The sequence below is a fragment of the Drosophila takahashii genome, chromosome 3L (genome assembly GCF_030179915.1).
Source record: "Drosophila takahashii strain IR98-3 E-12201 chromosome 3L, DtakHiC1v2, whole genome shotgun sequence".
Lineage (NCBI taxonomy): Eukaryota > Metazoa > Arthropoda > Insecta > Diptera > Drosophilidae > Drosophila > Drosophila takahashii.
In genome coordinates this window covers 14,027,464-14,042,185 of record NC_091680.1, presented here as the reverse complement: position 1 = coordinate 14,042,185, position 14,722 = coordinate 14,027,464, and the positions used below count along the sequence as shown (strand labels likewise).

Genomic DNA, 14,722 nt, shown 5'->3' with positions numbered 1-14,722 from the left:
AATTTATAAAATTAACAAAAGGAGAATCCCAGAGTGACCACATCTAATGCTTAGCAGTAACAGTAACAAACGGTCATACCAGCGCCCACAACTTACAATCCAATTGGAAATGTAAATAAATAAATAATTATTAAAAATTAGGCTAAAATCACACAAGACATGCTGCGTTTTGGCACTCAAATGTGCCGCCAAGTGGCCTTTAATATGCAGACAGTAACCCGCTTGCCAAGTGAAAGGAACACCCAAAAATTGATCACTAGGAAGATGACACAACAGCGATCGCCGGTGGATTGGACCACAAGTATTCCAACTAAGGCGGCGAAGGACAAGGAAAAGATTGCTCCTTTGGGATGGTTTCTCCTGGTAAGTTTGAAAAAAATTTATATAAATATATATTTAATATTTACCTAATCTTTTCCAGCTCATACCAGCCACCACTTTTGGTCTGGGCTGCTGGCAAGTGAAGCGAAAGATTTGGAAGGAGCAGCTGATCAAGGATCTTAGCAAGCAGCTTAGCGCGGCTCCAGTGGATCTACCAGAGGAGTAGGTTTCGCCACCTAAATACTACTTCCTATAAATATAACCTGTACTTTCTTTAGTCTCAGTGACCTAAGCCAAATGGAGTACCGCCTGGTCAAAATCCGTGGACGATTCCTTCACGAGAAGGAGATGAGAATGGGTCCCAGGTCGCTCATACGTCCGGATGGCGTGGAGACCCAAGGAGGACTCTTCTCGCAGCGGGACTCGGGCAATGGCTATCTGATAGTCACCCCCTTTCAGTTGGCCGATAGGGAGTAAGTTCATCTTAGGGGTGAAACCAATAGGATTTCCTTTTAAAAACTACTAATTCCTCCAGCGACATAGTGCTCGTCAATCGGGGATGGGTGTCCCGCAAGCAAGTGGAGCCGGAAACGCGTCCCTTGAGTCAACAGCCTGCGGAAGTGGAGCTAACAGCCGTGGTGCGGAAAGGAGAAGCTCGTCCTCAGTTTACACCTGACCACAAGGGCAATATCTACCTTTATCGCGATCTGCCACGCATGTGCGCCGCCTCAGGAGCTGCTCCTGTCTTCCTGGATGCCATCTACGATGTCCAGGCGGCCAAGAGTGGGCCCATTGGAGGCCAGACCCGCGTCACCCTGCGCAACGATCATCTCTCGTACCTGGTCACCTGGTTTAGCTTGTCCGCGGCCACTTCCTTCCTTTGGTACAGGCAAATAGTCAAGCGGATACCCTTCTAAATGGCCATTCAAAACACTCTGTTGTTATTATTTATATAAAATTTACATGCTCTCGTGTAAATGCTGGTTTTTTATTGACTCGCCGCAGGAGAGGATTAGCTTATATTGCAACTGCCGATCCTCGAGTGGCGGATCGGCACGGGAATAGGAATATGAATACAAATACGGTTCGGGTTTTCCGCTACGGGCGTGCCTAGCTGAATACTTTAACTATTTAAAAACATATTTGTTAGACTGGGTCGATGTGGGGAGAACTTTAAAAGCGTAGGATACAAAATTAATCTTAAAGTTCTAAATGTAAAGTTGGACCTTACTAATTTTCAGTTTGCCTTCTAATTATGTACAGAAAGAATAGTAGTTAAACGTGTCAGATTAAGTTGGAAATTCATATAAAATAATTATTTAATTCATGTTTTAAACTTTTATCATTTTTACTTCAAAGGAAATGACCAAATGAATTGATAGTTAATTTTTTTAGGGTCAAAGATTTTATGTCAGATTACTTTCCGTCCCACCTTCTCTTAATCCTCTAAATCGACCCACTCTAACGCACAGATACAAAAACAGATACGGTTATTTACAGTTTAGTCTCGCAAATACTGGAAATTTCGCCAACTTTAAGTGTAAATGCCACCACCTCCGCCGCCCTTCGCACCTAAAGCTGCGGCACAATGCCCCAGGAGCGCAGCAGACCGGCTCGCTGGTACTTCTTGCCGATGGTCTGAACGTGGAAGCCAATCTGCTGCAGTCGCTCGTGGTCGAGGATCTTGCGGCCATCGAAGATGTAAGCCGGCTTCATCATTGACTGGTAAATGCGCTTAAAGTCCAGGTCCACGAACTCATCCCACTCCGTGCAGATGACCAACGCATGGGTGGCTCGAACGGCACTGTAGGGATCGCTGTGGATCTGCACCGCCTTCTTCACCTTCTCCGGGGATTCCGTGACACTTGGATGCGTGAGGTCGTCGATGATTTGTTCGGGCTCCACTTTCGGATCGTAGATATCCAGGGCGGCGCCTTCCTCCAGCAGAGTTTGGCACACCGTAATGGCGGCCGTTTCGCGGGTATCGCCCGTGTTCTTCTTGAACGCAAAGCCCAAGATGGCTATCCTCTTGTCCGACACCGTGTTGAACAGACTCTCGATGATCTTCTGCGAGAACCGCCGCTTCTGGTACTCGTTCATGTCGATCACCTGCTGCCAATAGGCGGCCACCTCCGGCAGATTGAGGTTCTCGCAGATGTAGATCAGATTGAGGATGTCCTTCTGGAAGCAGCTGCCGCCGAAGCCCACGGAGGCCTGCAGGAACTTGGAACCGATGCGGGAATCGAGACCGACGGCCCTCGCCACCTCGGAGACATCTGCTCCCGTGGCTTCGCAGACAGCAGACAGCGAATTGATGCTCGAAATGCGCTGGGCCAGAAAGGCATTCGCCGCCAGCTTGGACAGTTCACTGCTCCACGTGTTGGTCGTGAGGATGTTCTGCTTGGGTATCCAGTGCTCGTAGATCCACGACAGCTTCTCCACCGCCTGATGACCCTCGGGCGTCTCCTCGCCACCGATCAGCACGCGATCCGCATTCAGTAGGTCATTAATGGCAGTGCCCTCGGCCAGGAACTCTGGATTCGACAGAATGTCGTAGTGGATGCCGGGTTTTTGGTTCGCCCGCAGAATGTGCATGATGCTCTCCGCCGCCCTCACGGGCACCGTGCTCTTCTCCACCACAATCTTGTTGGACTGCGCGATCTCGGCGATCATTCGGGCTGCACTCTCCACGTACTTGAGGTCCGCCGCTCGACCTGGGGATTTGAAGAGGGGATTTATTACATGATTTCTCTTTTAAAGTATTACAATGCACTACCAAAATAATAAGATCGCTTTATTTAAACAAAGCCTAAAAATAGTAATTTAATAGTATTTTTAAGAATTCAACTTGAAAACAAAATGTCATGGTTTTTAGTAATACAATTAACTGGAAGTCTTTATTAGTTGAACTAGTTTTAATGGTTATCATAAATTCACGAGAAATTTAGTATATATATAGAAGATAGATAGATATGATAGTATGTCTCTAATTGCTATTTTAATTAATTTAATTCCAAGTCATCTGAGATTATGTTTATCAAGCCGATTTCTGATTATTTTCCCACTTTACAATATTTTTCCTAGAAATAACGATTACCTTCTATGCCATTTAACTCCTTTTTTGTTTTAAGCAAAGCATAAGTATTAATACAATGAGTAATAATATAATAATATAAATTCCAATGGAATTCTTATGTACAAAAATAAAAGATCCACACTTAAAAGATTTATGTTTCACTCCCGAATATAAAAAATATTCCATACTTTTAATTTGAATAAGCTAATTCAATACATTTAAGTAATAACAAACAGATGTTAACTATGGTTTTATGGACAACAATTCAAAAACAATTTTATTGCAACACCTAGACATTGAAATATTTCTGACTCAATTATCACTTACCCTTGCCATTGCCGCAGGTTTTTGTGGGCGTGTTCACCGAGATGAAGATGAGGTCCGCCTCCTTGATGGCCGTTTCGATGTCCGTGGAGAAGAAGAGGTTCACATTGCGGCACTTCTTGACCACCTCATCCAGACCAGGCTGAAAGAAACGCAGACATTCCTCATTAAAATATTTTACAAATTATACCACAAGTTGTTGGCCTAGTTTTCTCTCCATTTTTTTGTTTGTAATGCCAATCACGACCCACTCCCAAAGTCGAGCGTTTGGTGACGTTCCTACTTCGTCTGCCGATAAGATTATACCCCTTCTATATAGTATGTACATGTTTTTTTACGCGGACCTTATCCGATTCCGTTTCCTACGAAAGCTATCTCTCAATTAACCCCGCTATGGTTCTGTTTACGTGCTGAAATAACACTTTGAGTGGTCCACTTTCATAAGCGTTTTGTGATTAATTTAATAATTATTGGATAGGGTCTTCCCATGACTACCCATGCTTATGCAATACTCACACGAATTCTTTATTCCCCCACCATTCAACGCTTTCAGCCAGACTTATTTCCGTTTCTGATACGATTTGAATGTTCATTGAACTCGTTTTGTGAACACCGTCGAATTTGCATACGTATTTATATGGATTTCTCGGAGGCAGGTGTTAATAACTGTCTTTCTTTTTGGGTTTTTGTTAAAGATAAGATCTACCTATGTTTCTTTGAATTTGATTAATCAACAGAGACAAGGGAAAATCAAAGAAAGAGAGGTTACTTGGGAACAGTTTCTAAAAATACACGACCTGTGGTGCTATCGAGTCTATGACTGATAAGTTTCTGCGATGTACAGGAAAATGAAGAAAACGTTAATGTGTACACCGAGTAGGAAATGTTAGCAAAAAAAAGTTGGCAAAAAAAATGTGTCAATAGCCAATTGTGCACTTGCTAAACAAGAGGATGTTGTTTACAAGGCCGCATTGACATTTCCAGCAAATTGCATTTGAGAAAAACAAATTATGACCATGATGTTTGCTGGCGGTGATGCAATCTTGGTAAGTGAATATCAATAATAAGAATGGAATGCTGGCCTAGACAGCCTCTGTGGGTACAAGTGCACTCAATGCCGTGTTTTTGCCCATCGTATTAGTGTGCACATTAGTAGTATCTATTACTGTGGAACGTCTTTGGGTGAAACGTATCTTGAAAATTTTTTTTTAACTATCTGTTTTCAAGTTTCAAGACATTCTAGATCTATTCTTGTAATATAAATAAATTCACCAATATTTTAATGGCGTAGGAAAAAAGATTTAATAATAATCCAAAAATAGACTGTTCAAAAAAGCTAAATTCTTACAGATAGTGCTGGTTCTACTGTGTTTGGGTGATTGCATATATTTTTTTCGCGTTATTTCCCCAGAGATACTGCTTTGTTTGACGAGAACGTGGGTAATTGGACAATTTCCAACTAATGTGCGCCCGCTAAAACCCAAATCACCCTGCCCAGCGAGCTTATCTCGACTCGAGAGACTCTCTTTTGGCGCAGACCCGCGATAAGAAGAGCGGGGAGCTATTCTCGAATAGTAAAGTAAATGGGGGCAGGCGGAAGCCAGGACGGAAATGCGACAGTGGAAGAGGAGAAATACTGTGTGACGTGCTGAAATCTGCCTGTGCCGGCAATCCGCTTACACCTTATGGCTTCGTGGCGCATTTAATATCTGGAATCGAGAATCGAGGCCTGGCTGGCATTATGGTCACGCAGTCTGGAAAGTAAAATCGATTCCCACGCTTGTTTTCCGTCCCGAATCATATTTCAGCAATCATTCGGCTCTACGGGCCTTTATAGTTTGTTTTGAATGACTAATGGCCGTAACACGAGGACTGACCATTGACCTTGTTGTGGGCCAAGTGCGTTAAACACCTGAGAGTCTAGTAAAATGCCAAACACGCACCGATGTTCAAGTGAAGACTGACTACAGAGAGAGAAATGATTGTTTAGATTAAATTTTGAAGAATTTTTTTAAAGGTTCCGCTTTAAGTACTCATTTAGCAACCTTTAACTTGAAATAGTTTGATCATATTTAAAAATTATATTCTTAAATTTTTGTGATTTATATGTGTACAAAAAAGTTACTACTAAAAGGTTTTATCTTAATGGTTCTTAAAAATGTTTTAATAAGCTATATTTTCTGTTAAATGAGTCATAGCATAGCGCGATAACACATTTATATGGAAAGAATACATTATAACACAAATATTGCCATATTCTGATGTGTTTCTTTCTAACATAAAGTGATAATAGAGATAAAAACCTTAATGGCTTTAAGAGCAATGTCCTAATGTCCTAAGATTCTTTAACTAAAGTTCTAAAAACTGTGCAATATATCCAAAACTTTAAGGTATCCCATGATATGTTATCCAAAATAATCTCCTAATAGATCTCTTATTTTCTGTGTGCATGGGAACTGGTTTATTTTCGAGAAGGGTGAGGGGTTTTCACCGACTTGGGCATGAGCGGTCAACGACGTTTCGAGTTCTTCTCGATGGATCTCGGGATTGATTGATGTTTTGTTTGTTTAGGATTAGTGGAAACCCCGAAAATAAAAGAATTGCAAGGCTAAGGCGTGAGCACACACACACTACCATGCCAATCGCTCCCTCTCCCTCCCACGGGTGCACACACAAAACACATACATTCCAAGGGAAGCACTTTCTATGTACATACAAACGCGAGTCGAAAAAACCAACCTCGTAAATGGGCAATTTATCCGAATTCCACTGGGCAATCCGCTCGACGCTCTTGTCCACCAGGGTTATCACGATATCGGGGCACTTGAGCGCCATAACCGCGCAGGTCGGACCCCCGACATATCCAGCGCCAATGCAGCAGACCTTCATTATTGCACCGCGTTTCGTTTGGTTTGTTTTGGTTTGCTTTCCTTCCGTTCCCTTTCTCTCCGAGTTTCCCTTTTTTCCGGCTAGTGTCGAGTCGCGTGCTTTTCCACCGAGCGGTCCGCGGAATCTGACTTTACGGGGGCGGAAAAAAAACAATAACTACTACTACGAACGGTCTTAAGTTTACGAGCAAAATCAACAGAAAAAGCCAGCCAATGGTAATGCCGTGTGACCGCCGCGCGACTGGCGGCAATATACCATTTCCCGAAACGGTCATACTACTGCGAGTACCGTTGTGAATTTGAAAGTTAAAAAACCCATTTCTTTATAGAGATTCTTAACTCACTAAATTAAATAACACTGTGCAACATTTTTAGGGTTATAAAATGTAACCGCAATTCTGATTTCATTGGCGGAAAGAACTCATCGAAATAAGCTTAAACCCATTTGGGTTTCTTTGGCTTAGCTCGCGTTTACCTATTATAGCGAGTTAAAGTTTTACATACAAAATTTATTTGTAACGGCCATATCTTGTGAACCGATTAAAATTTTACTATCAAGTCTTCAGTGATTATGTAGCTATGAACCCAAGAAACAAAATTGACAAATGACTCTTGCGAAGACGTACACCTAGCGCGTTAAAAATCGAAAAATTAGGCAAATTTGTTTTTTAACGCGCTAGGTGCACTAGGTGCTAAGTGCGCAAGAGTCATTTGTCAATTTAGTTCCTTGGGTTCATAGCTACATAATCACTGAAGACTTGATAGTGAAATTTTAATCGGTTCACAAGATATGGCCGTTACAAATAAATTTTGTATGTAAAACTTTAACTCGCTATAAAAGGTAAACGCGAGCTAAGCCAGAGAAACCCAAATGGGTTTTAGCTTATTTCGATGAGTTCTTTCCGCCCATCAAATCAGAATTGCGGTTACATTTTTCATGTTGCACTGTGTAATTATATACAACTTATATACGTTTGTATAAATTAAAAAAAAAATAAGACAGCAAACTATTTTCTTGAACTTTTTTTAGGAACCGGGGAGACGGTTTAGTTCTAGGTATTAAGAGAACAAATTTAATTTATATTTTAAGCTAGCACACAATTTTGTTTACTTGTCTTTGAAGAAAAAATTAAGACTTAATATTATTAAAATCAATATCTTAACTAGGATAATAAAATGTTTAAAATGTTTTTTAAATTTTAGGAGTTACGATTTCTTTCTTGATTAAATTACCGAAAAAAATTTAAATCATTCTAAATCATTCTTAAAAAAATCATTAAAAAAACACTTCAATCCAGCTGACAGAAAGGAAACTGAATTTATTTCACGACTTAAAGCAAACTCAAACGAATAATGCTCAGCACTTCCTCACGTCTGGAACGATTCCGCACTCGGCGTAGGGATCGACGGCCTTGGCCTCCTTTTTGGCGCAGGGAGGACACTCCACGCAGCACAAATCGTCCTTCGGAGTGGCCTTCAGCAGCCCGTCAATGTTCTCGCCCTTTGGAGCCTTTAGATTTGTGCCTGAATTTACCCTAGCCGGCACCTCACTCAATCTGCTTTTTGAAGTGGTTTTGGGCAGCGAGTATTTAGTGGCATCCGGCGGATTGGGTCTGCCCCAAAAGTCTCGCGGCACATCCCAAATGATGAGCGATCCGTCGGTGCTGCCGGTGACAAACATGGTCATACAGGGACTATAAGCACAACTGATCACGGAGGAGGCGTGCTCCGAGCCCAAGCCCACCACGGCTCCACTGTTGTAGTCCCAGAGTTTAACCTGCAGATCGCTGCCCACGCTGATGAAGTAATCGCCCGTTTCGTTGATGGCCAGGCAGTTCACCGAGGATTTCTTGGAGGCAGTTAGCTCCCTGATTAATGCCCCATTGTACACCATCCAGTAGATTATCCTGCCGTCTGATCCACAGGTGATCACTTGGACTCCAGTGGGGAAATAGGAAGCGGACATGAACTGCGTGTTGGCAGTCACCACTTGCTTGCGGGTCATGCGTCTGTGGAGAATGGGTTATAATATGATGATTGGATAAAATAAACATAGTTTTCCTAACTTACTTTATATCCCAGATGACACAGGAGCCATCTGTGCATGCCGAGATCACTTCAGTGTCCAGATAATTGATGTCCAACGAGGTAATGGGTCCTGAGTGATCCTTCAGAACGCCCAGCAGATCCTGACGGTAAGGATCGATCTTCCACACCCTCACTTGTCCCTCGATGCCGCCAGTAACAATTAGACGACCCGTGGAGGCTACGGCCAAAGCACTGCAGCCTGGTTTTAAATATAGAAATTCCTTAAGTACAAGTTATAACCAATTCCTAGATCCTCACCCTTATTGTGCGCATTGGGAATAGCATAGATGAGTCTTCCTGTGATGGGAGTAAAGGCCCGAATGATACCATCGTTCCAAACAGAGACAATACTGGTGCCATCATGGGTAAATCGAACACAGGCGCAGTTAAAGTTATAAACCATGATGCGGAGCAGCTCCTGTTTGCGTCCAGAGGACCAGATGCGGATGCACTCCTTGCCAGAGGTGGCAAAAACACCAGAGTAGTTTCTTAAATAAGAAAAATTAAAAATTATTTTCAGAATTTTAAGTATCTAAGCTACTCACTTGGGAAACGTGATGCAGTAGACCGACTTGGTGTGACATGTTCTCAGCAACTTAAGCACCCAGGTCTTGATATTTAGACCATAAATCTCATTGGTGTCCGTGCAGATGTAAAACATTTCTGGTTTGGAGCGAACAAAAGATGAGATCCTTCCCGAAACATGAGTCTTCTTGAGGGTGCGCAGATATGGCCACGTGGGACCCGGATAATCCCTAAAGTTTATAAGCGGTACATCGGTGCGCTCCTCCACCAACTCTATATCACCATTTCCAGCTCCAATTAGCAGGCGTCCTCCTTCGAGGACATACAAAGCACGTACTCCATTCACATAGCGATTACAGTCCCTGCCAGTTGGCTTGCGAGGATTGTGGGTGCCAAAGGCTCCCAGGATGCAGCTGGTGGATCCCTGCTTGCTCACATGATCGCGATCGCAACAGTTGAGTACGATCTTTACGATATCACCCGTTCCAGTGCCCAAATAGGCAAACTCATCGGTCTTATCGATGCGCGCGCAGTAGAAAACCCTTGTTTTGCTGGCCATAAGGACATCCTGAACGTACAGTTTCTTCTCCTCGCGCAGGATGCTCCACAGACGCAGGTGGCGATCCCCGGCGGTCACAAAGAAGTAAGGATTATTGTGCATCGGTCGGACTGTCAAGGCATTTCCAGAAATAGCCCTCGAAGCGGGTGTTTGGCAGATGGGGGAGCTAAAACAGCAAAATTAATTAGTTTAGGTAAATTAATTATCAACAATATAGTCACCCACAATGCCTCCATATCAAAGACAATGACGGAGCCATCATCCACGCCTCCAATGGACACCACGCAGCGATCCTGGGCCGTGAAGCAGATGGCCTGAACGGATACCTTGTGGAGATCATGACGGGAGATCTCCTTGCGCTGTTCGTAGTCCCAGATGATCACATATCCGCGGAATCCCATGTGGTTTATCTGACCCGATGCCATGTACTTGCCGCTCTTGCTGAGATCCAGACATGATATGGTATTCGTGTGCCCGGCCACAAACTCCTGGGTGTTCTTCTTGTAGTCAGCGATGCCTATTTTGTTGCCCAGTGCGAATATAATCGATCCAGTTACCGGATGCTGGCGCACTCCGTTCTCCACCTTGCCGTTGATCCCGAAGATCGCGCGCGGAAGAAGCTGCCTGCAGGCGTCCTGGGAGTCTCCCATTGTTACAGGATTATAGCAAAATATACGACTGGATATGTAACATATATAGGGGAGTTTGTGTTGGTTTTTATAATAGGTGCCTTTGAAGGTTTTAAGCCGGCTTGTTTTCTGTTTGAAAACAAGGCATTTGGAAATTTTAAACAGCGACCGTTGCTTGGCTGCCGTTGCTAGCGAAGATCAAGTTGTATGTTTCGGTTAACTTTATTTGTACTTCATAATTTTATTATGATTTTATTTTTAAGATTATTAAATTAAAAATTAATTTAACAGCAGGGTTAGTTGGATAATTTTTTTAGCTTTGAAGTGAACCCTTTTAAACTTGGATTATTTTAAGGTGACAGATTTACTATAAACCTTAATAAATTATTTATAAATAATGTAGTATTATTTTTAATTGGCCAAGTCTTTGTTTGGCTGTTTTAGATTAACTTGGGTGCAATATTGTTTCAGCTTGGCCGCATTGAGGGCGGAGCAGTTCTTTTGTACACGATCCTGCATTTCGATCTCTTTTTGGATGAGATCCTCCATGGCGGCGTATTTTTCCTCTTCAATTTTTAGGTGGGCCAGCATGGTCATGTTCTAAAAAATGTTGTTTCAAGTTCGATTAGTAGACTAATTAATGAAAAAATGGAAATTGCAGGAGACTTTTTTTTTAGAAACTAGTTGAAAATTAATGATTGTCTTTAAATTAAGAGTTATAGTTGATTACCTCTCTGTATTTAGCCTTCAGCTCCTCCAGTTTGGCTACCTTCTGCTCCTCCTGCCCTTTGGTAAACTGATTTTCGAGGAACATGTGTTCCGGCAGCAGTACGTGCGATGGAACATGGAAGACCTTGCTGTCCAATTCTCGCAGGGCTTTCAAACCCTTGGTTGCGGAAGCCAGAAAACGACGCTCTACATTTTCCTTTTGGGCTTCCAATAAATCCGCTGTTGCGGGGGTCTTGATCTTATTAATTATGCGTGCTGCACCCTGCTTTATAATATCCTGCACAATGTGTTCGCCTTAAAAAAAAAAATGGGTTTATAGGATGCTATCCATAATATTAAAGAAATATCACTTACGCTCGGCTGAAAGCTGTGCTGCCGTGAAGTTGAAGTACTTCTGATCGTAGGTACTGCTATTAAAGTCCATGGCAAAGGATCGTTGCAATATTAATTAGCAATAACTAAATTAAAATTGGACAGAAAGATAAACAAAAAATCGCGCAATTTCAAATTAGTAGTACCGTTTGTGGAAAGCAAAATGAAGCTACCTCTTGAACAGTGCTGGCAAATCTAGCTAATAAATATAGCTACGAAACAAATTAAATTGAAAAAACGGCTATAAATAAATTATATTTTTCCATTATCTGACAGAAATTACATAAACAATTTAAACTAATGAACTTATTATGATAATTAGCATACCTATGTTAATATCAAGAATACCCCTAATATTTTGTTGTTTTGCTTCAGCCGGCTTTGCGAATATAATGTAGCGAGAACTGAATAATCAGAAAAGTCGGACACACATAACGGTGCCTATATAAATAGCTCACACCACTCTTCAGTCGCTATTTACAGTTGGACTGCCTTGGAGGCATTCGATCTAATTAAAAAGTGCACTGCAATTACTGGAACTTCCACTCGACCCGAGCAAACAAAGGCGACAAATATGCTTTTCATTGGGGGCGTTTCCTGGAGGCCCCTGGGATTGGGTCTCTTGCTCCTGGGACTGATAGCGCCCATCTCTGGAGGCTTCCGTCGCGGGCGTCTCGATAACGGATTCCTTGGGGAGCCCAGCAAGATGCCAACACTCCAGAGATCCCTGGACTCCAAGGATCTGTGGTTTGAGCAGAAATTGGACCACTTCAAATCCAGCGATACGCGCACCTGGCAGCAGCGATACTTTGTGAACGCCGATTACTACCGGAATGATAGCTCCGCACCTGTATTCCTGATGATCGGCGGCGAGGGAGAAGCCTCGGCCAAGTGGATGCGGGAGGGCGCCTGGGTGCATTACGCAGAGCACTTTGGAGCCCTCTGCCTGCAGCTGGAGCACCGATTCTACGGCAAAAGCCACCCCACCGCCGATCTGTCCACCGAAAATCTGCACTATCTGACTTCCGAGCAGGCTCTCGAGGATTTGGCCAGCTTTGTGACCGCCATGAAGGTGAAATTCCAGCTGGCCGATGGCCAAAAGTGGATCGCTTTCGGTGGCTCCTATCCGGGCTCTCTGGCTGCCTGGGCCAGGGAAAAGTATCCCGACCTCATCTTCGGATCGATCAGCTCCAGTGGTCCCCTGCTGGCCGAGGTGGACTTCAAGGAGTACTTCGAGGTGGTCAAAGCCTCGCTGGCGGCCTATAAACCCGAGTGCGTGGAGGCCGTGACCCGCAGCTTTGCCCAGGTGGAGATCCTACTCAAGCACATGATTGGCCAGCGTAGTTTGGATGAGAAATTCAAGTGAGTAAACTGAGAAGATCAAGGAAATTATATATATTTATATATATATTTATTAGGACTTGCACTCCCATCAAGGACTCCATTGAGAACGACCTGGACATGGCCAGTTTCTTTGAGAATCTGGCTGGAAACTTTGCAGGAGTGGTGCAATACAACAAGGATAACAGCCCCCATGCCACCGTAACCATTGACGATGTGCGTCAAGCCCTCTTTATGATTTTTTTCAAGTAGATTAACATATAAAATCACTGCAGCTCTGCGATGTTATGCTAAATACCACCGCAGGACCACCTGTGACCCGTTTGGGCCTGGTAAACGACATGCTATTGAAGGAAGCGAACACCAGCTGCCTGGACTACAAATACGAGAAGATGGTAGCGGATATGAAGAACATATCCTGGGAATCGGACGCGGCCAAGGGATCGCGGCAGTGGACTTATCAGACCTGCCATGAGTTTGGCTTCTATCAGACCTCCGAGAACCAGGCAGACACCTTTGGAAATCGCTTCGGAATCGACTACTTTATTCGCCAGTGCATGGATGTGTTTTCCAAAAATATGGACGCCAAGTTCCTGGACTTGGTGGTGTCTGGTACCAATGACAATTACGGAGCTCTCAAGCCAAAGACCACAAATGTTCTGTATGTGCATGGTTCTATTGATCCCTGGCATGCTTTGGGATTGGTGAAGTCTTCGGATCCTAAACTTCCCACTATTTATATAGAAGGTATGTTGGGTTTGTGATTTGCTTACTCTACATTTTATAAATAATATTATTTTCAACCTTTAGGAACTGCTCACTGCGCCAATATGTACGAGCCGGCGAAAACCGATCCGCCGCAACTGGTGACCGCTCGTAATAAGATCACCAAATTCTTGGCCAAACTTCTGGAAGGCTACACCTCAACCCTAATCTGATTACCAAATGCAGCGCAAATTAGCCAAGTCAAATTTTAGATTCGTCAGCGATTTGTTTTAATTTTTTATGAATTCGCTTGAGTTGTATAATATATATATATTTTTGCTCCGCTGGGAGTTAATCCTTCTTGGCCTGTTCCATTTTCTCGTGGAATCTCTTCCAGTAGTGCTGCACCGAGGCATTTCGGACCACATTGTGCTCGATAAAGTTCAATAGCCAGGTGCCGGTGAGGTAGCTCAGGTCATAAATGAAAGCTACCACGCGAAAGAAGTACTTCTCCGTCTGCTGCTTGCTGGGCATGTTGGCCATGATGTCCTGCAACTGCTTGGCAGCCGCCTCCTTGGCCTTCTTCTGGGCCTCGGTCTTCTTATCCTCGTTCGAGGATCCCTTCTCGCAACCCTTGCTGCGGACAATGGCGTTGGAGTCCAGGGGCTCGGCTCTGCCCAGGTTTCCGCCGGAGGTTACTATCGAAACCGGTGGCGAATGTACCTCAGAAATGGGCACATCCTTTCGAGTGGTATTCTCCGAGCTATTTCTCAAGGAGGAGGGGCGCTCAGGGGCCACAAAGCCAGGCGGTAAGTTCTTCGGTTTGTCCTCATTGCCACCGCCAACAGAGAAGCAGCGAGCTGGGTTCAGGATCTCAGCACGTGAATGGCCATTCAGTAGCTTCAAGGTCGAGTTATCTGCTCGGCAGAAAAGGCTAATTTGTTCAAAGTTCTTAGAAATCCACGTGCTGCACTCTTACCCCAGGTATTCACCAGTGATCCTGCCACCGACCGATTCCATTTGGCCAATAAAGTTGTGCGAATCATGTTCCTAGTATTTGCGGCGAATGCAGATCTAAAATTCCTCACAGAAGCAAGTGAAAATTTCAACAAACGAATCAATTCCAAAATGCCTGACAGCTTTGAAGCAAAAAAAACGGAAAGGC

At 43.6% G+C, this 14,722-nt stretch overlaps 6 protein-coding genes across 6 annotated transcripts; 2 read left to right on the top strand and 4 right to left on the bottom strand.

Moving 5' to 3' along the window:
* Positions 1 to 53: 53 nt before the first annotated feature.
* Positions 54 to 2,294, top strand: Surf1 (surfeit locus protein 1). The gene is made up of 4 exons (XM_017155144.3): positions 54 to 363; positions 422 to 543; positions 600 to 794; positions 857 to 2,294. The coding sequence occupies exons 1-4, from the start codon at positions 160 to 162 to the stop codon at positions 1,236 to 1,238; spliced, it is 903 nt and encodes a 300-aa protein (XP_017010633.3). The 5' UTR covers positions 54 to 159; the 3' UTR covers positions 1,239 to 2,294.
* On the bottom strand, positions 1,260 to 6,794 carry sgl (UDP-glucose 6-dehydrogenase sgl). Its single transcript, XM_017155143.3, has 3 exons — positions 6,461 to 6,794; positions 3,725 to 3,863; positions 1,260 to 3,035 (listed from the first exon to the last, which is right to left on the bottom strand). The coding sequence occupies exons 1-3, from the start codon at positions 6,608 to 6,610 to the stop codon at positions 1,894 to 1,896; spliced, it is 1,431 nt and encodes a 476-aa protein (XP_017010632.3). The 5' UTR covers positions 6,611 to 6,794; the 3' UTR covers positions 1,260 to 1,893.
* A 1,147-nt stretch (positions 6,795 to 7,941) lies between these two features.
* LOC108066605 (cilia- and flagella-associated protein 52) lies at positions 7,942 to 10,537 on the bottom strand. The gene is made up of 5 exons (XM_017155184.3): positions 10,007 to 10,537; positions 9,243 to 9,947; positions 8,956 to 9,185; positions 8,680 to 8,896; positions 7,942 to 8,618 (listed from the first exon to the last, which is right to left on the bottom strand). The coding sequence occupies exons 1-5, from the start codon at positions 10,429 to 10,431 to the stop codon at positions 7,967 to 7,969; spliced, it is 2,229 nt and encodes a 742-aa protein (XP_017010673.3). The 5' UTR covers positions 10,432 to 10,537; the 3' UTR covers positions 7,942 to 7,966.
* A 121-nt stretch (positions 10,538 to 10,658) lies between these two features.
* Mis12 lies at positions 10,659 to 11,645 on the bottom strand. Its single transcript, XM_017155185.3, has 3 exons — positions 11,494 to 11,645; positions 11,141 to 11,433; positions 10,659 to 11,010 (listed from the first exon to the last, which is right to left on the bottom strand). The coding sequence occupies exons 1-3, from the start codon at positions 11,561 to 11,563 to the stop codon at positions 10,822 to 10,824; spliced, it is 552 nt and encodes a 183-aa protein (XP_017010674.3). The 5' UTR covers positions 11,564 to 11,645; the 3' UTR covers positions 10,659 to 10,821.
* Positions 11,646 to 11,895: 250 nt separating this feature from the next.
* LOC108066565 (putative serine protease K12H4.7) lies at positions 11,896 to 13,917 on the top strand. The gene is made up of 4 exons (XM_017155133.3): positions 11,896 to 12,873; positions 12,930 to 13,068; positions 13,128 to 13,599; positions 13,663 to 13,917. Exons 1-4 carry the CDS (start codon positions 12,086 to 12,088, stop codon positions 13,788 to 13,790), a joined length of 1,527 nt encoding a protein of 508 aa, XP_017010622.3. The 5' UTR covers positions 11,896 to 12,085; the 3' UTR covers positions 13,791 to 13,917.
* On the bottom strand, positions 13,909 to 14,716 carry LOC108066567 (uncharacterized). Its single transcript, XM_017155136.3, has 2 exons — positions 14,537 to 14,716; positions 13,909 to 14,474 (listed from the first exon to the last, which is right to left on the bottom strand). The coding sequence occupies exons 1-2, from the start codon at positions 14,601 to 14,603 to the stop codon at positions 13,909 to 13,911; spliced, it is 633 nt and encodes a 210-aa protein (XP_017010625.3). The 5' UTR covers positions 14,604 to 14,716.
* Positions 14,717 to 14,722: the final 6 nt, after the last annotated feature.

Bases quoted from the DNA above. Each gene is read 5' to 3' on its own strand.
- Surf1 (XM_017155144.3), top strand. From the start codon at position 160: ATGCTGCGTTTTGGCACTCAAATGTGCCGCCAAGTGGCCTTTAATATG. The intron at 544-599 runs GTAGGTTTCGCC...TACTTTCTTTAG, and splicing joins CCAGTGGATCTACCAGAGGA to TCTCAGTGACCTAAGCCAAA. The intron at 795-856 runs GTAAGTTCATCT...TAATTCCTCCAG, and splicing joins TTTCAGTTGGCCGATAGGGA to CGACATAGTGCTCGTCAATC.
- sgl (XM_017155143.3), bottom strand. From the start codon at position 6,610: ATGAAGGTCTGCTGCATTGGCGCTGGATATGTCGGGGGTCCGACCTGC. The intron at 3,864-6,460 runs GTTGGTTTTTTC...CGTTTCTTTCAG, and splicing joins ATAAATTGCCCATTTACGAG to CCTGGTCTGGATGAGGTGGT. The intron at 3,036-3,724 runs GTAAGTGATAAT...TCAAATCCCCAG, and splicing joins AACCTGCGGCAATGGCAAGG to GTCGAGCGGCGGACCTCAAG.
- LOC108066605 (XM_017155184.3), bottom strand. From the start codon at position 10,431: ATGGGAGACTCCCAGGACGCCTGCAGGCAGCTTCTTCCGCGCGCGATC. The intron at 9,948-10,006 runs GTGGGTGACTAT...TTGCTGTTTTAG, and splicing joins GTCTTTGATATGGAGGCATT to CTCCCCCATCTGCCAAACAC. The intron at 8,619-8,679 runs GTAAGTTAGGAA...CATTCTCCACAG, and splicing joins TGTGTCATCTGGGATATAAA to ACGCATGACCCGCAAGCAAG.
- Mis12 (XM_017155185.3), bottom strand. From the start codon at position 11,563: ATGGACTTTAATAGCAGTACCTACGATCAGAAGTACTTCAACTTCACG. The intron at 11,434-11,493 runs GTAAGTGATATT...TTTTTTTTTAAG, and splicing joins AGCACAGCTTTCAGCCGAGC to GCGAACACATTGTGCAGGAT. The intron at 11,011-11,140 runs GTAATCAACTAT...AACATTTTTTAG, and splicing joins TGAAGGCTAAATACAGAGAG to AACATGACCATGCTGGCCCA.
- LOC108066565 (XM_017155133.3), top strand. From the start codon at position 12,086: ATGCTTTTCATTGGGGGCGTTTCCTGGAGGCCCCTGGGATTGGGTCTC. The intron at 13,069-13,127 runs GTGCGTCAAGCC...AAATCACTGCAG, and splicing joins CCACCGTAACCATTGACGAT to CTCTGCGATGTTATGCTAAA. The intron at 13,600-13,662 runs GTATGTTGGGTT...TTCAACCTTTAG, and splicing joins TCCCACTATTTATATAGAAG to GAACTGCTCACTGCGCCAAT.
- LOC108066567 (XM_017155136.3), bottom strand. From the start codon at position 14,603: ATGATTCGCACAACTTTATTGGCCAAATGGAATCGGTCGGTGGCAGGA. The intron at 14,475-14,536 runs GTAAGAGTGCAG...TCTGCCGAGCAG, and splicing joins ATCACTGGTGAATACCTGGG to ATAACTCGACCTTGAAGCTA.